General features: G+C 40.4%; 1 protein-coding gene across 3 annotated transcripts in view; it reads left to right on the forward strand.

Moving 5' to 3' along the window:
• Positions 1 to 27,504, forward strand: part of slc2a9l2 (solute carrier family 2 member 9, like 2) — a 110,347-nt gene extending 82,843 nt beyond the window's left edge. For all 3 annotated transcript variants that reach the window (XM_035151784.1, XM_035151781.1, XM_047339358.1), the window contains 2 exons: positions 9,334 to 9,461; positions 27,080 to 27,504. In XM_035151784.1, the coding sequence (XP_035007675.1) occupies positions 9,334 to 9,461; positions 27,080 to 27,319 (368 nt within the window). In that variant the 3' untranslated portion in view covers positions 27,320 to 27,504. The remainder of the gene's footprint in view (positions 1 to 9,333; positions 9,462 to 27,079) is intronic.
• Positions 27,505 to 27,992: the final 488 nt, after the last annotated feature.

A 27,992-nucleotide genomic window follows, 5' to 3' on the forward strand; every position in this document is an offset into this window, starting at 1 on the left:
TTTTGATCAAAGCACACTAATCAACTCCTACTCCTACTCCAAACCAATCTATCTGTCTGAACACGTTTGTTTTGAATAGATGGTTTGCAGCTTTCTTTCTGAAACTTTACCTTGCGGTAATTGACTTGCTGTGGGACTGTGGAGCCACCAGTGCACACAAAAGGCTGTTCACCCGTTTATTCAGTTTGGTGAATCTGACCCCGAAGTTGTCGCTGCCAGGTATAAACCTGTTGTCATGAGCAACGTCACTTCTCTTTATGAGCTGGTCGCCTGTTTACACAGTTTATTAATATTGAACCTATCGCATGTCCAAATCGCAACAAATTCAACTCTGCACTTCCTCGGGCCCTTAACAATACACATATCAAGTGCGAAGCCGATTGTCAGGCCCAAGCCAAGATATGCCAGAGACAGACAGAGATATCTAGAAGATAATTAGATAGATGCCATTGTTTGCATGCTAACATATGAGCTGTGGCAGATGGTAATGATGACGGTGATGACATTCATGGTAATTCCTCCCCAGTATCAAGTGATCCCACAAAATATTTGTTTTGTCCGTTTTATCTTTTCATTTCACATTTCTTTTTTTCTTTTTACAATGATCTGATATGATATATATCAGTTATCTGGTATGGCACTGATCTTTGGAACAGTGCAGCAGCTCTGCAGTGGAAATTAGGCTCCTTTACCAATTCTCCAATTCTCCAAGTTTTCGTCTCTGTCACATTGTGACACATAAACTCCTAAGTATGTTATCTTCATCTAAGAGCATTTGTCCTGGCAACTCATCCAGTTTAGCTGCAGCTTTGCCTTTTTTATCACTGTGAGTGCATCCCCACTAACAAGCAACACATCGTTTGTCCATCTCTCTTGGAGAGTGCATCTACTTTTCCTGGTATCTCTAAAGAGCAGTTAGTGAAAGTGGTGGTTTATTTCCTTTCCTATCGTACAAATTGTAGTATTTAGCTATATCCTGTGCTATTCTTTTTTACAATTATATTCCTGTTTTGGAAAATCTTTTAGTAATTGTGTATCTATCTTGAGCGATCGTTAACTGAAGAGGTTAACATTCGCTCAAGTTCATTCAAAGACTACAATTTGCCAGTTTCCTTTTGCTTCATGGTTTAACATTCCTTATTGATTATTTTATCTCCTGAGCTCCTTTCTTTCTATCCTTGTACGAAGAATTGTTTTTCCTCCCTCCCACACGTTAACGGGTTCAACTTCCTCCGTATCATAAAACATTTTTAACAGTTGATCTTATTTTAATCTTGAAGTCTTTCGTTTTCATTAGTTTTCAAAAGGTCAAGGTTCAATTTCATAGTTATGGCTGCATTATCAGACAGTGTAATGAGGTTTATGATAACATCTTAAACTTTTGATACATGATTCTTCAATATAAAAAAGCCTAATCTTGTGTATTTACAGTTCGATTTTGAAGAGAAAGTATAATCTCTTTATTTGAAGAGGAAAGTACACATCTATCCACCCAGTTTCCTTCTCTCCTCCTCTTCTTCAAGCAGGTATATGACCTGATCTCAGCTATGTTGTCTAACATTGTATGTGCTTGGGTCCATGATTCCGTTTAGATTGCCTGCAGTTAGTGTTAGATTTTGTAACTATTACTTCAAATCCCTTTTATAATCAAGTTTAATCCTTGAAACAACAGCCTCCCAAAAAAGAAAGCCGCATTACTGTGAGGTTAACCCTCCCCTCTATATTTACGTGACCTACATCTTTGACATTTGTTCCCTGTGGGGGTTAATTTAATTGAATTCCCCTTACATGACTTGTCTTACCACCTCCTTGTTTCGTTTAAAAGGGACTTGCAATCACATTGTTGCCTTCAGGAATAATCAACACACGTATAAGAGATGGAGAAGGACGTGTGACAGTTGCCCTTGGACATAAAGACTTATCTTCTTTATTCCTTACATGTTATCAGTCAAAATATTTGTCCTCTTTAGACTTCATGAAAAAAAAAACAATTAAGAAACACAACTAGAGCAAGTACTATTGCGATTCCCTTCCTGTAACAACAAATTGCACTTGTAAATTATTCAGCAGGTGTATAGAATAACACACTAAGAACCGCAATACAGCAGAGTAGGAGACATAAATACAACAGAGACAAAATCACAAAACAAAAAACGGGGCGTCACTGTCGGGAAATCGCTTGGTGTACAAATTAATAAATCATAGACATGGAGAAGTAGCGAGGAGTGTGTGGCTCAATGTAACGAAGAAGTAATTTTCACAAGTGTTTTTATAACAACTGTAGGCGTAAAAAGAATACTGCGATACACCTACTCTCAGAAGTGCGTTTTATTGAAAAAAACGCTCAAGTACATGTAACAGAGTACATGTAATGCGTTACTTCCCGCCTCTGTATATATATTTAAATGAATGCCCACAGGTTAACCAGATCTAACAGCAGAGTCCTTGCCACTATGTTTGTCCTTTGCTCGTTCCTTCTTTTTTAGTTTTCCCATCCTGATTAACAACTCCTGAGTTCATGCAGCCTTCCTCCAAAATGTAGTTCATGAGATTTCACAGCAGCAACTCCAGCATACGCTTGACTGCAATAATTATTTAAAAACCCAATTCAGTGAAGCATTTCAGTTCATATTCTGCTCATCACATTGTTTCACATCAAGGTTAAAAAAGGTATTTCTGTGATTGGGGGTTTAACAGTAACATCCTACATTGTCCTCAAACTCTAATAACATTTTTGCTTCACTGTCAGTGTCAGTCTCTCTGTTAATACTCCTCCTTTTGAATAGCATGACTCATGACTTAATGCATATGACTCATCACTAAGCTCCTCATTACACAGACTGCTCTTCTCTAGTTTTTACGGTGTATTGGTTGAAATATTCATTCTTTTCTGGGCACTTAATTTACAGAGAGGAAAAAAAATCAGGCTTAGTTTAATTCATTTTGCAATTTAAAGCTCAAACTCCTTGATAATACTGAGCAAGTTAATTATTGGTGGAACACATCATGCCAAATCTATTGCTGATCCTATTGTAATAAGTCCAAACATTAACTCCTCATGGAATAATGCATTTTGTGTTGAAATGGTGGAAACTGCTCAGTGATGTAACAAAATATAATATGTGAAGCCTTTAATTTGAAATTCACAAACTGCTGCTAAAGGTCAAAGCTAAACTTTGGCTCACTTCCTGTGTCTGCATGGAGACCAGATGCATGTGCATGTTTCTGTGTGCTGTGTGTGAATGGTTCAGGGGTTTGTGTGAGAGGATCATATTCTGTGTGTGTGTGGCATGATTATCCTGTTATATAATTGGTATCTATTTATAGTGTGTGTGCTGCTGTTAGATAATATCATTCATCTGTGACCAGTGGAGCAAATCACATGAGTCCCTAGAAGGGCAAAGGTAGAGCAAATAGGAAATTCAGCAGATTGAGGGAAACGGATATGAATCATTAATTTGTGTTAGAAAAAAATCTATTCAATAAGAATTTATTAAATCAAATTCTTCATGCATGGCAGCTTTATAGGTTCTTTGAAACATTGTATGCACTTGAGGTTTATGAGCCTAACCTTGCTGCTACATGATGATGAAGTATTCAGATGTTCTGGTTAAAACCCTTGTCAGAACAAATTGCGAGTGGAAAAAAGTTACCTGTGGCGCTGCCCTCTCACCACTGACCAATCATCTGTGGCTCTCTGCCTGAGGCACAACAGATCAAGGCTTCAGCCCTGGTGGAGTGTGGCCAACCACCCGGAAATGTGTTGTCTCAGGAGGTTGAGCTGAGGGCAAAGCAGTGAAGTCACAAATACAACGCCAGAAAATCACGTTGTATTCTTTCTAATATAGATGCTGAGAAATTGCACCAGCAGATCCACTAATTGTTCTCGGGTTCTGTGATTGTACGCACACATTACCCACCTGCCCAGTGATGCACTCGATGAATGAAGCGATTCTAATGTAAGCTGTAGCTGTACATGGACTTTGAAATCCATCGTCAGTACAAAAGGTGAGGCAGCAGAATAGAGGCACATTCATACAGTGGCTATTCTGAGATGAATGGTGGTGTAACAAAGCAGCCCTCTCTTTTAATTAGTCATTTACTCTCAGATTGAATGTACACTAATCAGTGAGCCGCTGTGGTCTTTGGCTGGAAGGGAAACCTGTGTACTTTCATCACACATCATTCAACACATCCTGTCTCCTCTGAGGCCCTCCACAGACATATGCTGGCCAAACGACATACAAATCCTAATTAGTGTATCCCAGCCGTCTGAGACTGAAAGTGCGATGAAAGGCTAAAAAGATAGATTTGGCTTGACATGGAACATGCTGTGGAGACAAGTGCACTCAATTAGCCCCCTAGACATTTGTCTTCTGGAAATACCTCCACAACTTCCGGTTTTTCCCCACTGTTAGAAGACTTGTTGAAGGATAATGTTTTGTGCATTGCCTAAACTGAATGAAAGGAAAAAAATACTGGGTTATATGTAGCATTATAATGTTGCTCAGCCACCAAGTGTTATCAAGTCCCTCTACAGTGAGTGTTGCTGAGTTATTCAGGTTTAAACGTGAGGGGGGGAAAAAAGATGGGAGAAAAGTTCTTTGCTTCTTGCAAGTGACACGTTTTCATGCACTTTTCCATCTAAAATGAAATGAAGAAACTGATGTTTTACCAGTGGTACCCAGTCTGACCATGAACCAGGTACAATCTGTACAAAATCCAAGGACTACATCCGTCACAGATGACGATCTCAAAAAAAGTGAATTCTGAAGAATGTTAAATCTCAGAGAATAATTGTAAGAGAGGAATGAACTCGCTAAAGTCAGCTGTACAGGTGTCAAACTTAATAGAAACTTTGTTAAGCTGACAAATGCTGTTACATTATCAATGCTGTGGGAAGTTGAGAAGATCAAATTCCTAGTCCTGTCACTGAAAGTCTTATTTAACAAATGGTTTAACCAGGACAAAGCTCTCAGCTCATCAGAGAGCATATTTGTTTTACTCTTATTTTGGCTAACGTCTGATATCGTAACAATTATGATCAAAATTTATGCTAAAATGCACATTTTCATATTTTTACAATGCCCAAACGACAACTTGACCGTATAGACTGTTAGATGCTGGGGCAATAGGATCCCAGTGTGGTGCTCTGCTTCTTCAGGTGCTGCACTAACATCACCAGCAGAACCGTCATCCTATATCCCTGGAAAAATGGGACGAGGTAAAGCTGAGACCTTTGTGAGGCAGTGGAACTCTCCTCCTTTTTCCGAGTGAGAAGGGAAATAACATCATTGCTGTCTTTCATTGAAAGTGTTTGCCACAGCTACGACGACTACATGTGGAGCTGGTCTGTTTGGATCTTGACTGGACTGCTCCTGTAGTACAGACCACATGTTAATACCACGAATGAGCCTTTCCACAACTATGAAGTACTGTTAGCCTGCTCACACTGTCAGCTGCTGTGCGACTGTTTAAGAAGAGAAAACTCTCTTTCCTCTGACATCCTCTTTGTTTCCTTTGTTCTGTCGGACAAGCATTAAATTGAGTTTTCAACCGATGGTTTAAGTGCAGCATCACAAGAAAATTCACACTGGTTAACAGGTGGCATTTATGAGGCACGATCGAATCCCTGTTTTACGTTTGTTCGGTCGTCTGACAGCAGAAATATGTCCAGCTGTCTATACTGCTCCTAACTTAATGATGGTTTTAAAGCACAATTATGTTCTCTGTCTACCAAAAAGGGGGAAAAGAAGTCGTTTGCCTTCTACTTTGACTTGTAACTGTGGAAGAACTTTTCAGAAATGTTAACAGCATTTTGACAGTTATCCTCCTCGGTGAGGATTTGCCCTAAAGAGATGAACACACACGCACACAGAGTCACTTTTAATGATCGGGTCATATTTGTTTAACAGCGAGGCCTCGCATTAAATAGCAGGATGATTTACAGTATTATCACAAGCAATTCAATCTCAGAGGGCTGCTGTGAGCCATTCCTTCCTTTATTTAGCTCTAAATGGTTTGGAGCTAATTAACAGACTTTTCAAAGGCAATTATGTGACAACAGATGAGGACAGAATACAGCACCCACACATTTAGAAGACTACAGTATGCAGGGTAAAGCTCATTTGATGTTTTTGTTGCTATTTTCAGTTGGTAAGAGATGATCCACAGCCCTGCTCACTGTACGCAATGCATCGCAACTAATGTTTGCCGTTATTTATACTATAAACAGGTATTGATGGGGCAACGCATTCCTCACTCCCCACAACCCTCTATCATACACACCCTCCCAATTTAGCGTTTTTTTTATTCTGTAAAGATTTCCCATCTCTCGCTCTGCTCCTCAATGCCTCTCCTGCCCTGCTTCAGTATCGCTGCCTGTCGATTCAGCACCTCCACCAACCCAGTGTCCACCTACAGGCTCCAACAGGGGAAGTTAAAGATATTCATCGCTCCCCATTAAATCAATGTAATCATATCTGGGGAAGTGATGAAGTTGCCAAGAGACAAACTAACCATATATTTAAAATGTGAGTTTTCTGACTGAAACTGCTAAATAAGGACGAGGGACTCGGGTGGCACAGTTGTGCTGCGGTGGCCACCGTCGCCTCACTGCAGGAAGGTTCCCAGCTTTCTATGTGGGTTTTCACTCGGGCTTCCTCCCACATTCCAAAGACATCCTGATTTTTTATCTCTGTGTGTGGGCCTTGCAATGCGCTGGCAACCTGTCCAGGGTGAACCCTGCCTCTTGCCCAATGTCGGCTGAGATTGGCTCCAGTCCCACCCGGACCCTCAAAGACGGAGCCTGATTGATAATGCATGGATGGATGTGGTGAAACCTGTGAGATATGTGGCTTCATGTAGCCAATTCACTGATATTACCTGCATACACCATTTCACATCATGCTTTGACCTGCACACCATTACTTTTTTTCTATCAGGTCAAAGTGTGGCTGCATGTGAATAATAATGTTGTGTGTTTCTCTTTGTGTCACTCCATCACTTTATTTATGTGTATTTAAACGTTCAAATACATAACATAATCAATCATAGATACAAGAAAAAAATGGCATCACAGTATAGATCTGTCATTATGTTTTCCTGACATGAACTGTGCTTTTTCCCCCAGTGTGGGATCAATAAAGTAAATCACGACCACCCTCCCTCTATATGTCCCCATGTCCCCCACTGTTCAGAAGGTGGTTCGACCACATTAGCATTTTTTTCTCGCATAACCTCTGCAGCAGGGATTCATGCAGGAACGCCCTTGGGCTGATGAAATATGGCAGAAAATGTCACCAGCCATTACATTTTCAACTGTTGGCATTCCTCTTGAATCCACAATCAAGGGTGCAGAGGCATTTGGAAATCGTGTTTACACGGTATGTTTTGGAAAAGGACTTTTACTGCATTTGTCTCTGCACAGACAGAGACCTGGGTTGTTGTCATTTAGTGACGAGGCAACACAACACAGTCGGATTCTGAGTACGTTTCCAGCTCAGGTCATTAGAGTCGGCTATTATCCTCAAACAAGAATGCATGATGTTGGTATTAAAAACATCTTCATTTCCACACACAAAAGTATTTTACAGCTGACAAACTGCAGAATATAAAACAGTGTAGGCACAGTGAGCAGTGCAGCGACCACAGCCCACATCGTTCTGATCTATGGAGAATCTTCAGTATGTTTTATTGTTCATTTGGAAGTAGTATTCTTTGGTTAGATAACTTTTCTTCCTCTTCGCTGAATTATTTGGGTAATTTCTTACAGATGGAGAAAAAAAACTTCAAATGTCATCTTCAGCATTTAACAGATGCTTTGAGTTATTAAAAAAGTATTGAATATTCCTTTTGGACAGAAGAGAACAGTCGGTGGTAAATATGAGTAGAGCCATTTATCACTCAGTGTATCCGTGAACTACCACTCATCGCGTTTCGATCTAAACTGTTTAGAAAAGAATATCTCGAATAATTTGTACAAACCATTTTTTGATAAATGTATCGGGGAAATGAATCTGAATTGTTGGAAATGACCTGTGTCCGTGAGGAGAGTGGTGACACAAGATTTGCCTCCACATTCCTTTCAGACCTCAAAGTCACTTATTACTGTTGCTTTGGAATGCAATCAGGAACTGTGTGGTGCTTCACAGGAAAACTTTGGGGCTGCCTATAAATGGATGGTGAAGTAGAAGCTTTTACAGTATATCTCTGAAGCAAACGTGTCAGACAACTCAAACCAAAAATTAAAGTAAATTGTCTCGGAGGCAATTCGTTATTGTTTGAAAAAAACAAACTGATTAATGCAGACTTCTGGTGAAGAAGAGAAGGTGGCATGTAAATCGACAATTTCTTTTTTTAAACTACACAGCAAAATGACACTGTACCATTAGTGACCGGTGTTTTCAGTTGTCCCTCTGTGCTCTTTACTGTCTGTGCTCTACTGAGTTTGAGTAATCACTCAGGATGAATTACTTCCTTTTATATTTGAGTGGTCCAAGTACTTAGATGTCAACCTCCTGCTTTGAAGCCACCAAAGTGTCTACATGTCAACATCTGCTCCTGCAGGTTCGGAAACATTGGTTACACTATTGACTTGAGCACAACAGAGGAAGTCCTGACAAGGGCTGGCACCACCTCAAATACATTGAGCTGTGATTGTGGTACTAAATGTCAGCCCTTTACAAAGCATGACAGTGACCATGCACCCACCTATAGGACAGCTCCGGTTCTGAATGTAAACCTCTCATTAATTTCTCCATTGACATTTAAGGAAATCCTTATGACAAGAGTTTTAAGTGTGGAAGAAGGCCAACCAGCAACAAGCTAAATTGTGACCGTAAAACATTTGATTCAGAGCAAATCAAATACTGGTAAATTGGAGAAAAAAACGGGCAAAGGTACAAAACTGTGTACATAATTATTTTAAGAGTTAAGGAACTACGCATTCCCATAATCCATTACGAACCCACAAGCTGCCCCTTAGTAGCATGATATCATATAGACGTTCTACAGGAGCATATAACATATACAAAACATTTGCACACTCTCATAGCTTGTGATAAGTCGTCATTGGATGGTTACAATATTACGGTTGATCCTCTAAGTCTCTAGTCAGAAAATGAATTGTTTTTTTATTCTTCATTCAGACAGATACTAATGCACAATACTATCTGGTAAAAGGGGAGGTCTTATGTCAGCACTGTGGCAAAATTAACTAATAACTAAAAGTCCATTTCCACCTCATCAGGTTTGTGTAGCTCTGTTGTTGTACATCTGTTTCTGTTGTAGTTCTGTGTGTAGTTTGTTGTAACTCTCTTTTCTCTCTGTCAGGTGGCATCCCCTTCATCCTGACCGGGGAGCTGTTTGAACAGTCCTACCGCCCCGCCGCCTTCATGATCGCCGGCACCGTGAACTGGCTCGCCAACTTTACCGTGGGCCTCCTGTTCCCATTCATTCAAGTGAGTTACATCATTAGTATCATCAGTGCATGTTATCTTTTAGTAGGGGTCAGGGTCAGCTACATCATCTGTGGAGACAGACTGTGACATTTTCTAAACTAAAGCATTAGGCACACAGTGAGTCACTGGCTGATTATTAGCCATGCAAACACCAACTTTGTTTTCTTATCTAAACCCCCTAGGTCCAACAAAGATCCTCATTAAAGCAAAGCTATGCAACTTTTGCTAAGCAACAGGAGCCTCTGCAGTGACAAGTGGTTATTAAATGTGTTGGTTCCTAGAGTCAGAGCACTTAAGTGGTTTTTATTTACAGTTAAGTGGTTTTCATTTACAGTTAAGTGGTTTTCATGTACAGAAAACACAGCATATAATTTGTTGACCTGAGCTCTGACTCCGTAAAACTGGCAAAATGTTTTATTTTCGTCATCATCCCAAGTTTCCTGAGGTCGCTGTAACCAACTCCATTTAAAGTGTTTGATTTGATAGCCTTCTTGATGAATATAAGAGATGTTTCCCTCGGTTTAAGACGTAAGTAATGGGCCTGATTGTGTCAGTTTAAACCACTGACTATAGTTCAGACTCTGGAGATTAAACCTACTCACCAAAGTTATGTGTCGCAAGACCAGGTGTTCTGGGTGCAGAGTCGGACTGACATAGGCACCATTCTCCCTATTATAAGTCAGTGTACCATCAAGATGTTATTTTAATGTAAAAAAGGTTGCATAATGTTGCTTTAATCCCTGCTGTGGTGAACTCCTACACCATGTTGTCGAGTGGTTGTGGTGCCTGCACTCCACTGCCACCTCCAGCTCCTCTCTGCACTCACTAGTTCACATACTCATGATTTAATATCCCTGTAAAGCGCTAACATTGCCTGTTTCATATGCTACTTCTATATGCTCTCGGAAGGGTCAGAGATCCCTGCAATTACCATTCAAACCATTGGTTTGAATTTAATTATCAGTGACTGGCTCGCGGAACATGCTCCGCACTTTTTGTTCGTTTTCATTAAGTTCAATACCAGTACAAAGGAAGACGTTCTTCACTGAATCATCCTCACTGAAATTAAAATAGGGCCAATGATGTATAAAAAGTGGAAGCTATTTGCAGCCAATGGCTTTCCAAGGTCAGACCTGATCATAACCTTGGCTGAAGAACAGCCTTTAATCCATGGAGTGTATCCACTGGGCATTTTCCTTTTTTTCCAATCAAGGTTCATGAGACTTTTGACTGCTTGAGATTTTCGCTTCATAACTGTGAGATAATCAATGTGTAAAGGGGCCCTCCACCCAGTTTATAAACTCCTCTCATCATTAGACAGACTGTTCAGACTGTTATATCATGTATTTTGGATCATCATCATCATCAGGGCTACTTTAATTCTTGGTCTTGACCCACACAAGCCTCAAAGTGAGGATATCTCTGCCTCTGCTGCTTCAATTTTTACCATTCGTTCTGATGTCAATCTCTTCAGTGCAGCTGCCTTCACTAGCCACATAATGCCTCATACTTCGCTTGCACTTAAGATGTGTCATAATTGCGACCTGAATTGTCTCATTACCCTTCAAGATGTGTCTTTATCACGATATTTGTATTGAGATGTCAGTACTTTGGTTGAACAAATCCACTGTGGACATTAATTGCTGCTGTTGTGCTGCTTCTGCTGCTCAGCCTCGAGGTGACATAAGAGCTGAATAAAGCTTTTGGCACAGAAGCACTTTCATATCCTCACAGGAGCTGTCGTTATTGGTTGCAAGCAAAATGTTAGAAAGTAACAATAATGGTGTTCTTTTTTGTTTGAAGCAGCCAGCACAGAGGTAGATGCCTCTTTATCTTATGGACAGAGCTTTTCAAAAAGACCTGGACTCTGCAAGAAAAATACAATACAAGCAATGAAAACTTGTTATTTAGAGACTAACGTGAGTCTCTGTTATAGAATCCCTTAATGTGCCTTTTCTGGCATTGAATTTCTAAATAGTTCATAACAGTCCCTTAATCTTGAGCATCTTTGAAGTGCTTCACATGGGACCCGAGAGGCTTCACTTTAAGGAGGATAAATGTGTTTTTTAATAATCAAATACAACAGTTTCAGACAGAAGAGCCTATTAGTGTCTTGAATTGGAATGTTTTCCTGGAAACTGCTGGGTCCTCTTTCAACTACTAAAACCTGACTGTTGCCCCAGGCAGCTCCACTTCACTGCTTCTTCTCATTTTACGTCCTCTGTTTCTTTCCCTTTGTGTCTCTCCCCACAGCCTGTTTTCCCCCTTTCTATCATTCTTACCTTCTTACCTTTACTTCAACTTGCCATGTCGAAATTCACTTATGTCCAAGTTCACACTTTCTTTGTTGAGTGCATTCACACAAAGTATGACAACATGCAGTGCACTCTAAGTACAATGCTCAAATAACTGAGTCCGAAACAATCAACGCTTCCATGGTGTGTGAAACAGGGGGCGCACACAAGAAAGTGAAACGGTCACAGTCAAATGGGCAAAGCAGCCTGCAGATATTTTGGCAAACATCAATCCCAGTCAGTGCACAGCGGCGCAACACAAAATCATGCAGTGAGTACACTGGCCACACAGTGCACTACATGCAAGTGCAATAACTGATGTCTCTGATCTGAGGCTCTCCAAGGAGTCCATTGGGATTACACCATTTCAAATTGCATTTAGTGGTGTTACACTATAAAACCTGGTACCTGGTTTGGTTTTGGCTGTGCAAGGACAAAAACTTCTCTCAATTTCAGTCAAATAATCACTGACGCCAATAGGCACAGCACAGCATTGTACGGGAACTATTCCTCAGCATCAGCTCTTCTGGATGTGTGCTGCTGTTTGCAAATCTGATTTCGGAGCATAACACACTTGGTGAAAAGAGGGTAACAAAGTGAGATTTGGAAAAAGCACTTGAGATAATAAAAAAGCTCTGAATGTAGAGTACCACTGACCAATAATGCCTGGCCTATACCACCCTCATACGACTTTGCGAGAGGCCGGCCTAAATTTGACCACTCAAAGCACTTTACACCACGAGACACATTCACCTAAAGACTCACACAGCACCTACTTCACACATACACATTTTTACACATTTGTACACATTTTATTTGTACAAGCCACTCAACCTACTCAGCCATATCCACTGCAGCCCTTTGTTTCTGTCTTCATATCCCATTAAATGTCCTTATGGCCTCTGCTTCCTGTTGGTATTCACTGATTCACAAACATAAACACACACAGAAAAAGACATAGCTGACTGTTTCATCCGAAGCACTTTTTGGTGTATTCATTGTCCTCTGTGGGTCTTATCCTTTTTTCAGATCAGTGTAAAAGCCAATTTATTCTACTAATCTCTTCTTAAAAACAAGTACAAACTAGCCTGTAAGTGCAGGGGGCTGCTGCCTTGTTGAAATTAGTTCCATTTCTAAGGTAATTCAATGTCTGTAGGAGATAGTGACATCTCTCCTTTTGCTGCACTCCCAAACGAGGATGACCATTAAGACAGACAGTGCCATAAGAGATTAACTACCCAGGGTAATCTGCTGCGAGTCTCAGTCTAATGTCCTGAATTGACACCCCCTTTAATAAGGCCTGAGTAAAATACGATCTGTGGCCCTTGAGGACTAAATACTCCGTACCAATATCCTCCACAACCATGCTTAGCCTTGCCAGGGCTCATCTCTTTGGACACTAAATCAGGCTAGCCTTTCAGGGACAGCGCAGACATATCTGAGACACACAGGTGGACTGATGTGTTCTGTAGTTTGCTGTAGTTTCAAGAGCTGGTCCAGACCAGCGCTGTCTCCAACAACAACACACTCATATGGAGTTTCTCAAGAGGATGCTGACTGAGGGTTTAGAACCAGCAGGTTGGGGATCCCAGATCAGTATGAGCAGGTTAGATTATAAAGCCGTTTTCAGAAATGACCTGTGGGTAAAATCCGGAGAATTGGCCACAGAGTTTACCCAGAGTTTGCCTTTAACACATGCACAACCCAGTGGGAGGTTTTCCGCACAGACGCGTTCAGAACAGCAACAAATCCTCTGCATTATTCAGGCGAGTGGTGGAGCAGCCTGGTGCAGCAGACTGAGACAGGAAGTGACGTATTAACTCTGATGCGGAGATCACGTGATCATTTTCAGCACCCCGGCACCGTCGTTGGCTCTTATCCATACAAACTTGACACATTTGTCGGTGTCTTCTACGTGTGGAAAACTGCTTTTTCACCAGGAGATATTTGTTTTCTTTTAGTTTTTTTCATTATTTACGTCTGTCGTGTTTTAAACTCACTTGGGGTGAATCCAGCGGGGGATCCTCTGCTGTGTTCTATGGACTTTATATCTTGGGACCAGGCGGAGAAAGTCCGCAGAAACTACAGAGCATCTCACTCGGGCATTTGTGTTCACACATAAACTTCTTTTGGAGAAAATACAGAGGAACTGCAGAGTCCAGTGCATGTCTGAAAGCACCTTCATAGTCTGTGATATGCTCCTTTTACAACACCACACAGGGTACACCGGGTGATGTGGCAGTCACAAAGCCTCTGTTGAAGAAGATGATAGATCATTCAAATAATTCAACAATTCATCTGCCATTTAATTCATAAACATGTGGCACTTTGTACAGCGAGCATGACAACTTGTAATGGTTTCCATCACGCTGTGGGGCAGACTATCACAATGTCGATTCAGCCCAGAAGCTTTACCACTCTGAGTGATGACTTTAAAACTCCTTTGTGTGCCTTGAATTCAAACTTCACGCACAACTGGAGCATCCACAGGTCTCCCAACAGGAACTGGACTACCTCCAACACAATCATACACTGTGCTTTGTCACTGTGGCTGCCCTCAGGGGAAGCTCAGTGTCAGTTTGTGAGTTTTTCACAGTGGCCCGCACATGCTGTATCTCTGCCAAACGTGGCCGGGCTGTCAGCCAGGTCAGATTTTGCCTGAACAAGAGGTTTTCCCCCATGTCCGTGGGTCCTGGGACTTGAGCTGTGTGCTGTGACAGAGGAACGTGCACTGCTCCACACTACCCATGTGCCAGATTGCCAGGGGGACTGATATCAGCTATTTGGGCCATGTGACCTGATGTTAGGACTCAATATTTTTAGTTTCATAACAAATCTGGGGAATTGTTTGTATTATTTTTATAATTCAATTAAAACTTATGTCAGTCAAGTGAAAATCTTGCTGGAAAATACAATTTACATCACTGACACCGTTCTAATAGCAGTGCCACCATTCGCTTTGTCAAATTCTTTGAGGGACTCTGGTGTTAAATCAACTGCTCATTCTTTCACTTTCTATTATTATAATCTATTCTAAGCTGAACCTGTTAACTGTAAACTGCAAGGCTGAAGAAATAACTTTTAGATGTGTGAAGCCATAGAAACCAAGTGGAAGCCAGTTTATCGTCTTCTGACCAAAATCTTCTTAACAACCCCAAAAAATAGGCTTACCTGTTCATAAGTCTGGAATGTGAATCATCAGTTCTTTCCCACTGGCATGCCCACCCATAAAGAAAGCATTTTCATAGCATTCATTTCTGCTCGCAGGTTTCTGAGCCATCTGGTCAACTGTTGTGCTCTACTGCGTCTGGATTTAGGACAGCGAAAACACAGGCAGAACGAGAAAGCTGGAGCTGTATTTTCTCTGACGATTCCAAGCCACAGCTTTGGATGCAGAGCTCCCCTTTGTTTCCGGATCACAAAGTACTCGGATTGCAAACAGTTTTGATAACTAAAGGGAGATAGTGCACCATAACTCTCAAATTAAATATATATCCCTAGGAGGAGTGTTTTTATTTTTTGCCGTACTGTACGATTCCCCACATTACGAGCCCTTCATGCCAATATTTCAGCATCACACATACCGAGACGCTGCAAATAACTTTCGCTTATCGAGATAAATGCCCCTATGCTTTTACTGATAGGCATCTTATTTACTCAGAGGGGTAGACTACAAATTCCATGGCCGATTAACTTTTTTCTGTACTCTCACTACACTGTGTGCTGAAGGACTCGAGTCATTAAGTGCAGCCTCATGAGAGAAACAAAAACTGCTGCTCTTTTTTAGTGAGCTGCCGCCATCGAATTAGACAAGATGTGACTATGATGGGGCTTATTATGAAAGCAAAGTGAGGGAATTGCTTGCGACAAATGGATGAATGGAAAATATAACAAGGCTGATTATGTGTATTTGCTCATTACTGAAGGTTTTCAATGGGCTGGAGGGGCAGTTTTTTCTTTTGGAAAACAAAGTGCACCATACCCTGCACTATATGTATATCCGCTATCTTCTCTCTTTCTCCCCCTCTGTCCTGTGCTTCCTCTGGCCCTCTCTTTGATGTTTTGGATCAGTCGGCTGATTAACGTCTCGGCAGGCGTCTTAAATGAGTGAATTTTTCATCTTAACTGCACCAAGTTGGATCCAGCTGGCTGCAACGCACTTTGAAGCAGATCTGTTTCATCTCTCCATGTCAAATCTTCACATCCATCGCGATCAATGGGTGATAAATATGGGTTATATACAGTACCTGTGAAGAATATCTTAAGTCTGCAGCCCTTATATACACCACAAGTCGATATGCTAAATGCAACTTTTTTTATTGTACCTGACCTGTAGAGCAAATCAGCTCTGTTTATAAACTGAATGCAGCTATACAGAAGCACAGATGTTGTTATTAAATTGCGGGGTGGAGAAAAATCAATGTGACACGTTAGCTTGAAATGGTCACATCTAAGAAGTGTGACCCTTCGTTTTACTGCTCACGTAGTTCTGCATCAGCCCCCGTGCTGCTCTCACTGTAGGTTTCCTTTGTCTTAGTGTCACGGCCTCTTCCTTTCTGCTCCTCTGCAGTGAACACACATCTCCCCTTCAAGGACTGTGGCCAATGACTCACTGAGAAGCTGTAACTTCATCTGCTGTTCGCTTCACTTCTTTTACATATTCAGGCAACCACAAATATGTCGTGTGCCTTTCTGTGTCTCCATCCTACACTGTCTCATCGTCTTTTACCCTTTCACTCTAACATCTATCCATCCACCAAAGTCACGAACAAAGTCATTAGGTGTGTGTGCTTTAAATGAAACCTGTTATTTGGAGATAAGCTGTGTCCTTGCTGACTTACATGTTTCTGTTATACAACGTTTTCCTCCACTCTATAAGACCTCGGGTGTTGGGGAATTTGTTGGCACGGTTTCTCATATCAGAGTGAAAGATATTTTAACAGTTTTTAGAAGGAGGCTTTTTTGTGTTGTTTTTCTGAGAGTTTGCCAAGATACATACTACTCTCATGTTTCAGCAGGATGGAGAAAAAGCCGGAGGGAAATCAGCTTAATTTAGCATAAAGAGTGAAAACAAGAAGACGCAACTCAACTGGCACTGTACAAAGTTTAAAAAAGAAACATAAGCTCATTAATTAACAGAATTTATATTGTTTGTTTAAAAGTAAGACCAACAATTTGTGGTCTCTTGGGGAGTTACTATCGATTATAACCCTGAATATTAGAGAGGAAACCTGATAAAAGGACCACTGCTCCTTTCCCTGTTTTTGGAAAAAAGGGAAACACTATTCTTAGTTCTGAAAGGAAAGTATCCCTGAGATACTATAAACCCAAAGAGAAGTTGAAAAATGAAAGAACATTTAATAATCCCACCTTTGTGTAGCATGTCGGTCAAGTAAATGGTCTGTATTTATATAGTGGTTTTACATAGCCTAAATGACCACTTAAAGCTTTTTACACTACCATCCACCATTCATAGTCCCATTCACCTGTTCACCCTCACAATCATACCATTCATACACTGTCTGCAGAGCTGTCAGGGGCATTATTTTGTCCAATTTTTATTGTCTTGCCCAAAGACACTACGCAATGCAGACTGGAGGATCTGGGGATCAAACCACCGACCTTCTAGTAAGTGGAGTAAAGAGGAGCCTCTCTACTTTCTAAGCCACAAGTCATGTAGCCACACATCAACCTGCAAGGATCTTGAAAGTGGTCGATAACTGTTACATTGCCTGTAACTGTGTTGACCTCTTAACACATGACTCTGGTCTGAGCTTGTTTCTATCGTGAAAACATCAGGGAACACGTGTTTTAACATGTCACGTTTATTTCCTCCAAGACACTGTACACTCCACACATTCGCTAGCCTAGCAACATTAGATAAAAATGTTTAGACACACTCTTTTTTTTAGAAGCAGTAGATACCATGCCACCATTGTGTGGGTAATTTAGATAAGATAATCATATACATATCTAAAAAAGACTGTGGTTTGAATTTCACATATTCAATTTTATATTTACTAGTTATATTAGAAATAAAACCTCTGGAGTGAGAGAAATAAAATCTACTGTCTGCCGTATAATTGCCCGCTGTGCCAAGGACATAGTTCAGCACTGCTTTTTATAGAGACAGAACTTTGCTCTTGGTCATAATGTCCCACTTGTCCCTCATTAGATTCTAATGGCTTCTGACATTTCAATCTTTATGTGTTGGAAAAATATAGATATGCTGCAGTTCATGCCCTCTCAAACCTACAGTTCTCTCAATGTATTCAGATACTTTTTCATTCTGGCCTTCATTTGCAGAAAGAGCCGGGGGCTTTTTCTCCCAGCTGTGTGCAAACAGTTATTTACTGTTAATAGAAATACCTGGTGAAGGTTCAGGAGCTTTGCTTAAGCGTCTTGTCTTCCCGAGACATTTTGTTATGTTATGTAGCAGTTTCCTGTCAATGATATTATTCTGCTGCATACCACAATGAAGTACGCTACGGGGAAATTGTCATAATAACATTTGACTTTATTCATATAGCACTTTTCTTAACAATGTTACAAAACGCTTTACAAGGAAGAAACAATAAGAATAAAATAATTAAACAGCAATAAAATAGACAGAAGATGAAAAGAGGCTGCGAATTGGTCTTAATTCAATGCATAGCGAATTCCATAATGTGTAATATTAAATCTATATCTGAATGAATACAAGGTAAGATACACAAATGATACATTTTCACAACATCTTTTACAGACCATGTTATTATTATTATCATGACATGCATCACGTTTCTCCAATGCAGTGGCTTGTATACTGGTACTCTGGTGATGCGTCTGACATCAGATGGTAGTGATGGTGACTCACAGCTTAAACAAATCCACACCTTTGCTTACACAGCTTTTGTGTGCATTTACCCTGACCATGACCTGACAGGAGGACAGCCAGAAGAGGCCCCCTTCAGGGACATGACTCCACTATTTTGTGTTATTGTCTTTTATCACAGAAAAAAATAATTGGTGTCAGGAGAATTCTTTGATTAATTAATTAAGTTGTTGTCTTTTTGGTATTTATGAATTGCCTTTCAGTCCTGATAAAACATTCCCACGGGCGAAACACAGCCAGGAGGTTCCCTTCCCCTTCCTTATTATGCACTTCATCATATTTCCAATCTTGGGAACATAATTGGAGTAGATTAGTTAATACATTTTTCCTATAGTCTGTGTCTTGTGTTGCCCACATTAGATCAATCATGTTAATCACACTGGATTATAGATAGACTTTGCTTTTACATGAAGCCCGGTACGCATCATCTCATAAAACAATTGCTTATGTCGCCACTTAAACGATCGGTGGGACCTTGATTAATCCAGGGACTGTCAGTGTTTTATGTGCCTTATCTGCATCTTTAGTCTTGTATTGAATTTTTCAGACACTCTTGAGTACACCGTGCTTATAAATACTGTAGCGTGCATAGCAGAAATGAATCTGACCTCTAGTCGATGTAGTTAGACGCAGGCATTTAGCCCGAGGCATTCATCAGAACTTTTGCAAGCAGGATTCAGTTATAGTCCCACTCAGCTGAGGATGAGCAGAGACGACATGAGCACAGAACATTTCAGGCATAACCTTGTTAAGGTCTGAGAGCAGGCGCAGGGAATCAGAAATTCACTTAACTATCAATCTGCTGCAATAAAACTGATGTGACGGAACTACGTGGAAAATGCAGATTACCTCGTATTACAATACATCTGTCACCATCATAGCCTGACTTTATTGGGTGAACAACACGACTTTGTTCCGATTCATGCAGAAGTGCACATGTATAGATTCTAACAATGTAGCCCATGGCATTCGATGGCAGACTGGTACGGCTGCATGTTACATACAGTATACCATATACAAAGGCTAAACTATATATAACACCAGTTACACTTTGTGTTGCAGCCACATTTTGAAAACATGGTGACTATAGAGACAAGAGCTGTCACAGGTTTAATGGAGATTTGAAACCAAATAATAATCAGCTGTTGTATGTTAAATGTGTATATTTTGTATAAATACAGTTTTCCTATCGCCCATGGCTTTTTAGATCTACACATCTCACAGATAAAAATATATCCTAACTGCTGTTGCTTCTGACACCTTAACTTAATCATATTAAAATGTATTATTCCAGCCATACACACAGTAATCTTTCTCTTAATTACCCGAGGGATAGACAGAGTTAGACGAAAGTCAGTGCAGAAGTTTGACATCAGAATGATACTTTGCTCATGGCATGGTGGACAGAGGCGTTAGGTTGACCTTCTGTCAAATGTGTTTTTTCTCTGCAGCCCCTGCAGATAAACCTAATTTTATCTTTTCAGTCAGCTGCACCAATGTGTCATGTGTTGGAGGCAAAGAGTCAAGTGAGGGCTAAAATAGTTGAAAAGGGCAAATTAAACTCAGTGGGTTCTTCAAGGAGGTCGTTGTTGTTCTTGCAGTATCACCGTTGCTTTTTTTTTTTTTCTAAACATTAGTCTTTAGTCCATTTTCAAAGGAAACACAAACAGGGCACAGAAATAAAACAAGAGAACAGTTCAGATCACCTCAGGGAGCACAAAGTGGTAGTTTGGCTCACAGTGATTACAGGTTTCCTGAATGTGCTGGGTCAGCTCCCCAATTTTCACAGGAGGAATAGATGTGTGTGAGATTACTAAAGCTTAAGTGCCTCGATACAAACACATATTTTTTCCCCCTGTGGGGAGCTTGACCACTTCTGGAGGTGTAGAACAATGTTTTGATGAGCATGTCCTGTATTGCTTGTATCTGATGTTCTGGCACAAGATCTTCAGTCAGGTGCAGTAACAGTGCACATGTAAAAAGGAAGCCAGTGTAAACAATACAGGTTTTAAAACAAAAGTATACTGATAATATAACTTAAAGTGTGCTTTTAAAACGTGCAGCACAAACTGTATGACAACACAACTCCACTTTCTCCCACTATCCAGAAATGAAGCTAAAATATCCTGGATAAGAACGCCGGCATCATATTGGGGGGTGGAGCTATGGTAGTGAGGTCCCGTCAAGCACTCAACGAATCACAACTCTGCTGTCAACCATACCGTTTCACCCTGTTTTTATTGTATCAAATACCTCATTAAAACCAAACTTAGCAGTAAAATGAACACTTGAACAAACAGTGTGATACCATCTTTGAGAGAATGTATTTAACGTGTACTTTTTAGTTTGGCCCATGTCCCATCCACTAACATAGAGAAGGCAGGGTTTATGACCTATACAGCAGCCAGCCACAAGGGGACAACCAAACACTTTGGCTTCACTTTTGGGGAGTAGTCATGTCGTCCATCTTTATATACAGTCTATCATGCCCATGGGCTGATCTGTTTCCCCTCCAGGGAAGTGTTCTCTCGTACCACCGGGCAAATCGCAGCTGCATACACCCGAGATTGATTAATAGACCATTTTGAACCACACTCCTCCTGCAGCAACCTTCTTTCTTCCCTTTCTTCCTCTTCAATTGAATGAATGGTAAAGCAAAACTGTTTTGATTTTAGGTTGTTCTTATCACACTGAGAAAGTTTGGTTTTAATTATTGAACTTATGCTAAAAAAACAGCTGAGACAGCTGATGAGCATGTGTATTGGCAGGACCTCAATACAGCGGCTTCAACCCCCCCGATCTCTAATGCGGAGACTCCGGCTCTAAATCCACAAGATGGCAGAGGTCGTATGTGGGATATTTTGGTTTCATTTCTGGATAGTGGGAGGAAGAGGAGATGTGTCATCCATGATTATAGACCGTCCTCGGCTTAGACCTTTTAAAATAGATCCCTTAGTGTCTACATGACATGCTAGCGCCTTCTGTGACGCTGCACTTGAGCGCAGCAGGGTTTTTAGCTAACGCCACTATGTGAACATGTGTTAATGAAAAATGCTATAATACTGATGTATGCAGCTGAGACTATTGGGAATGTCAGTAGGAGTACCACACAGTCTCAAACCACATCAGTATTATGCAGTATTGGAAAAGAAAGTAAATCCACCACTTGAGTGTTGAACATTTTCTACATTCATCTTCATTAATGTTTTGCCTGTATTTGGCAGCTGCTTGACAGTTTAGTTTTGTTTGTCTTCAGCTTATTTCTAAATATCAATGTGAGTTGGTGAAGAATCCTGTTTTCCCTATAAAGCCCCTGTTTTATTTAGGTTCCTAATTTTGATGGATCAAAATATTTTCAGAGACATTTTTCCTGTTTTCATTCTCACAACGTTTACTTTCCCTCTGTGCCTAATTAACACTCACAATTTAAACAGATGAGATCTGTCTCCATTGAAGTCTAGTTTAGTGAACCTAATATTAAAATATTGACTGAAATGTGTTGAACTCCCCCACTTTCAGCACATTCAGTTGTCGGTCTCCTTTATGTTTGTTGCACCACTTTTTCATCCTGAGCTATTTGTTTACTTATAGTTTTTTTCAGTTTTGCGTTTGTTGCGTGTTTGAAACATCATCACCACGGCCAATCGCCCGTAGTGAATCCTCCATAGAATCTACTGCTTTTTTCTCAAATACCCTCACTCTGACATTGCCCGGAGTTTTTGCTAAGGGTCTGGAAGGAGCCACTCTGGAGCCTCTCTCTCAAACATTTGCACTCTCACAAACAGCCCCTCCGGAGATTGTCAGGAGATTATTTGCAGTTCAGTGCATGTCTGAAAGCAGCTATATAGAGACAAACAACCATTCACTCTCGATAAGGTCCCATGTAAATGTCCCCCTAAGACACTGAAACAGACACAAAATGTCTGCATGATACACAGCTGAGATTGTTTTGTCTCTTTTGAGGTCATTCGGAGTCTCTGTGGATGTTTTATGTCTCTTTGTGGTCGTTTAGTGTCTCCATGGAGTCAAATCAAGTCAGTATTATTTATGTAGCCCAATATCACAAATCATTTTTCACCAGGGCAGCATTAATAATTGTACACAAGCTGATTAAATTTTTTGCCTTCTGCTCTGGAGCTTTAAATTATGTCTTTATCTTTGAATTCTGTCTAGACAGTACATCACATTATGATGCTCAGTGGTTGCAAAGAAATCCCAATGTGTCTTTTTAAAACGAGCAACAGTTTCTCTTTGCTCAATCTTAAGCACTTTGTCAAGGTTCTGAAAAGGGAACAGATTTAAATTCTTTTAAATTTAATAGACACTTTTATTATTCAGAGTGGAGTATCGGTGTGATTCACAGTGCATTTTTAATCTGGCCCAGTTCCGGCCCACATACCGAATGAAAGGAATGATGGCACTTGTGCGGTCTGCTCCCGTTTGTCAGATCTAGGCCACAAATAAGCCATAGTAATACCACATGTCAACCAAAAAAGAACTACATTAACTAGAACTGGTCCAAATATGGGCCACAATCCTTTTTAGTCTGGCCCAGATTTGGTCTACATTAAATATCTTTATCCATGTACAAAACAATATAGTTTCTTGGCACAGTAATATTTTTTCATGTTCCCAATGTAGGAAAGCATCCAGGGTTATTCACCAACGGGGGATTATTGTGTCTGTGAATTTAAAGAGCGCCGGCGAAGCAGACTTGTTTCAATTTTGGGTTAAGACAGAACCTTTCACAAGACATGACAGAGTGCTCGAAGTTTATAATGCCAAGAAAAAAGAAAGATAATAGATTATGGAAGATAATGGAGGTAAAAAAATATATAGAAAGTTGCTGTAATTTCTAAACCATTTATGTCATATTTAAATAATGACATGACATTCATTGTGGGTTTGGAACATTTTCTACTTATTAGAATAAAATAAATAAACCATTGACTAATTTTAACGAATTGTTGATGTTATAGAAGATGCTGTTTTTTACAGGACCTACAGTAATGAATATATTGGCATTATTATCTAGTAATGTATTAATCCGTGCAAAGAGCCGTTGTTGCCATTTAGCTATTTAATGACTTGTTAGCGTTTACTAAGCTCGTTTCATGTTTCTTCTTACATTAAACTAAATATGGAATTTAGATGATTTATTGCCAATATTACATTTACAATGGGGCGATAACTGGCTCTATTATTATATGACATATATAAAGACTAATGAGCCAAACAAACTTGATCACATTCATCCGAATACCGTGAGGTGCATGGGATACTAATGAGTTAAGAAATTTCAAAGGTATGATCCATAAGCGTGATACAAATCGATAGATTGATTTAGCAACATTGTGCTCCCACACAAGGTCGGCATTGATGTATATTAATCCTTTAAACCTCTGAACATGTGTGGACATATAATCTTTGCTGTGTAATCTCATGTACGGTTTCATTCTTTCATGCATCGCAGACGCCATCATTTAGTGTGCATCCCATTAGGAAGATTATGTATTATTGTAAACAGCCCACACACATGCAAATAATCCCCCACCTCGGCTGCACCCAGCTCACACCCCCAAACACTGATGATTACTCAGGGTTGCCCAAGAAAGTAGTCACCGTGACACTGCAACAAAAAGTTGCTTAGCAAGGACATTTTACATGTCTCTGTCAAATTAATGTCAACAGTGGGTGTTATTTTTTACTGTTATTTTTCTCTCCTTTAGTCCTGTCCTTCCCTGTGCTGTCTTATTCTCTTCTCTACTGTCCTCTATTCTCCTCTTCTCTTCTGTCCTCTCCTCTCCTTTTCTCTCCTGTCCCCTCTGTCCTCTCTTCTTCTCTCCTGTCCTCTTCTGTCCTCTTTTCTCTTCTTCTCTCCTCTCTTCTTCTGTCCTCTCCTGACTTCTTCTGTCCTCTCCTCTTCTCTCCAGTCCTCTTCTATCCTCTCCTCTCTTCTTCTCTCCTGTCCTCTCCTATCCTCTCCTCCTCTTCCCTGTCCTCCTCTCCTCTCTCCTGTCCTCTCCTTTTCTCCTCTTCTCTCCTGTCCTCTTCTGTCTTCTCCTCTTCTGTCCTGTGCTTTTGAGTTTGGACTTTTCAGTCCTTTCTGATCCCATTTTACACCAGTATTGTCAAACATACGGCCCACAGCCCAGAACCCACCCACAAAAGGTTTTCATTTCAGCCCCCTGGATGACTTTGTGTGAACGTTGAAAATAATGCGAGGCAGCTGAGAAGATGAATAGATACATGATTTAGTAGCCGAGGAACTAGCAGTCTGATTTTAGTAGGCGAGAGATCAGGCTAGCTCCCTTATTGTTATAGAGCACACTTAATATACAGGGGTAGATTCAAGGTGCTGTACAGGCGCACTAATAAAAAAACAGACGACAAAATTAAAAGAAATTGATTTAAAATCAGCTGAAGGGTGGAGAGAATGGCATACTAAAAATCACTCCTGTAAATGTACTCTTTTGGACTTTTTGAATTAAAGTAAATTACGGAGTCAGGCAGTTAAAATGCTCTGAGTAAACATTACTGTGTTACATTATAGCTATGTTTAGGCTAGCAGGTGTATGGCACACACACACACACACACACACACACACACACACACATCATTGATAATTACAAGTCTATGGACAGCATAGTAAGTGCTCATAAACTGTGTTAGCTGCATATATCAATTGACCACTTATAGACATAACAACAGAACAAAGCAACAGAAAAGATGGAGATGTATGAACAACATTAACTCCACAGCGGCTACAGGAGACAAACACAGTGCAGTAGTTGTCAATAATCTGCTCTGTACAGTGACTTACGACGAACACAGTCTGATGTAACTCCAGCTGCTCTGCTCGTTCATTCTCAGTGTAAAATATAAACACATCACTCAGGCTCTTCCCTGTCTTGCTCTGTTTAATCCCTTTCTCTCCTCTACTTTCCTTGACCAATCTTTTTCTACCTTGTCCCATCCTGCACTGGTTCTGTCTTATCCCAGGTCCTCATTTACTGTTCTGTCCTGTCTTTCCACATCCTGCACTGGCCTTGTCTGTCCCAGCTTGCCATACGATGATCTATCCTCGACTGTCCCGTGTTGTCCTTTCCTGCCCTATCTTGTACCATCTAGTGTCTCTCTAGGTTTAACATGAAATGCGAAAAACATAAGATTTGTGTATTTCTCCTGCCGATAATGTCTCGTATTGTATGCATGCCAAATATTTTGTGCATGTGCACCAAACTAAACGCAGCTGAGCCACCGCAGCAGATCAAAAGCTTATCCCCGTGTCAAAGAAGGGACTGTCTCATTCTCTTCAATCCACGGGGATTGCAGAAATTAGATTAATGACAGACAGAGTGGGTGCACAAATGTGTTTGTACCCTGACTTATCTCCAATGACAACTGGGAGAGAATGGCTTTTTTTTGGTAGGTATTCACTAACTTTGCAGATGCACGTTACGTCACCGGGTCAGCATGGAAAGTGGGCCAGGCTTTGTGCATGATGCTCTGTTTTTTAGTGCCATTATGAAATACACTCAAAAGAGGAAAACAGTGTCCGAGGGTCACAGCAGTGGTGATATAACCAGCGAAATCAAAGCAGTAAGTAGTTCCTCATCGAGGTCATGGCTGTTTGGACACTGCTTTTCTAATACAAGGTACATTGCACTACATTAGAGTTCTGCCCCCTCAAAGCGAAGGATTAGAGCTCAGTGACACAGTGCGAGGGGTAACTCAAGTTTCTCTGCCTCAAAAATCTCTCTCTCTCTCTCTCTCTCTCTCTCTCTCTCTCTCTCTCTCTCTCTCTCTCCTCACACACACACACTCACAAACTCTCTCCATCTCTAAATCTCCCTCTGGGTAATCAGTCAGTGTGTATTTTTAAATCTGTCACTAATCTCTATTATTGGCATAACACACTGGACAAGGTTAGCTTTCATACTTTGGGTATCTGCGATGCAGTTAAACGCACAAACACACAAATGTATACAAATAATCTAAAGAGGACATTTCTCCAATTTGCACAAACCCTCCTCACAAACAGCTTTTCAGTGGAAAATCGGGGGCGATGTTGCGATGTCCTCAGCGTGACACGTACAGATGACTAAACAGATGCCACAGACGACGTCTCTGTGGAGTTGGCGGAGTTGAGGTCGTCTGAAAAATGACAGCATTTGGCTGTGTGTGTGTGTGTGTGTTGGGGGGGCAGTAATCATCTAATGATTTCAATGCTACAATAGGAAAAAAAAACGCACTGCTTTATATTTGATTCAGCAGTATATATGAATTGTGCTGAGAAGTAATCTTGAAAACCATGAAGCTGCGTAGTCAGTTCATTTTATTCTGGATCTAGTTTTAACTGACACATTTTTCATCAGAAGATGTATTCAGTGTCTTAAAAAGAAAACGTCTCTCTAACTCGTCCCTGTTTGCTTTTGTCTTGGTGCAGGAGACGCTGCAGTCCTTCACCTTCCTCGTCTTTGTGGTCGTCTGCATCCTGGGATCCATCTACCTGTATGTCGTCCTCCCCGAAACTAAAAATAAAACGTTCATGGACATCAGCCAGAGCTTTGCCAAGATCAACAAAATCCCTGCCTCCTCCCCCAGCCATGAAATGGAGCTGGATCTGTGCATTAAGCCGAAAACAAGTGAACAAGTCCAGATTGTGAAAACGGAGAGTTCGTTCTAAGTGTTGTATTGACTGAAGATATTTGCCGTTTTTACATATTTATTTTATCACTGTGATTAGTGAAATTAAATGCTATGCTTTTTTGATATTTTGTATATTTTGTATGTTTTTTATCACTGGAATATTTAGGAATAATACAGAATTTCAGTTTACAGCAATTAGTAAAATAAAACAAACCAACTGGATTTCATGCTCACTTTTTATTAATCAATATTCATTATATAACAATAATGAATTAGAGCAACCCTGGAAGGTTTGCATAAAATGTTGTTCTAAAGGGAGTCTCACTAAAATATTAAACTTAATAGTTAGTGTTGGTGTAACAGTAAACAAACGAACTAGAATAACACGTAACTCCTCCAAGGTCCAACAGTCCCCTTATGAAACCACATTTCATCAAGATCCATTCATTATTCTCTGGGAACTCAAGGATAATGTTGAAAAACATTATCGATATCAACACCAAAATGTAATGGGTTCTTCTCTGACCCATACCGCGTCCTTCCACATTTCGAAAAAACGTAACCTCCTTTGAGCAGGTAATGATCTTAAAGAAACTAAAATGATCTTTTAAATTCAATACAGGTGACCTATTTCACATCACATATAGTCATTGTCAAAATAAAGATATTGCTGATAGTAGTTTTTTAAAGAATAAAATTTGCTATTTTGA

The sequence above is a fragment of the Hippoglossus stenolepis genome, chromosome 3 (genome assembly GCF_022539355.2).
Source record: "Hippoglossus stenolepis isolate QCI-W04-F060 chromosome 3, HSTE1.2, whole genome shotgun sequence".
In the NCBI taxonomy this organism is placed as follows: Eukaryota; Metazoa; Chordata; class Actinopteri; order Pleuronectiformes; family Pleuronectidae; genus Hippoglossus; species Hippoglossus stenolepis.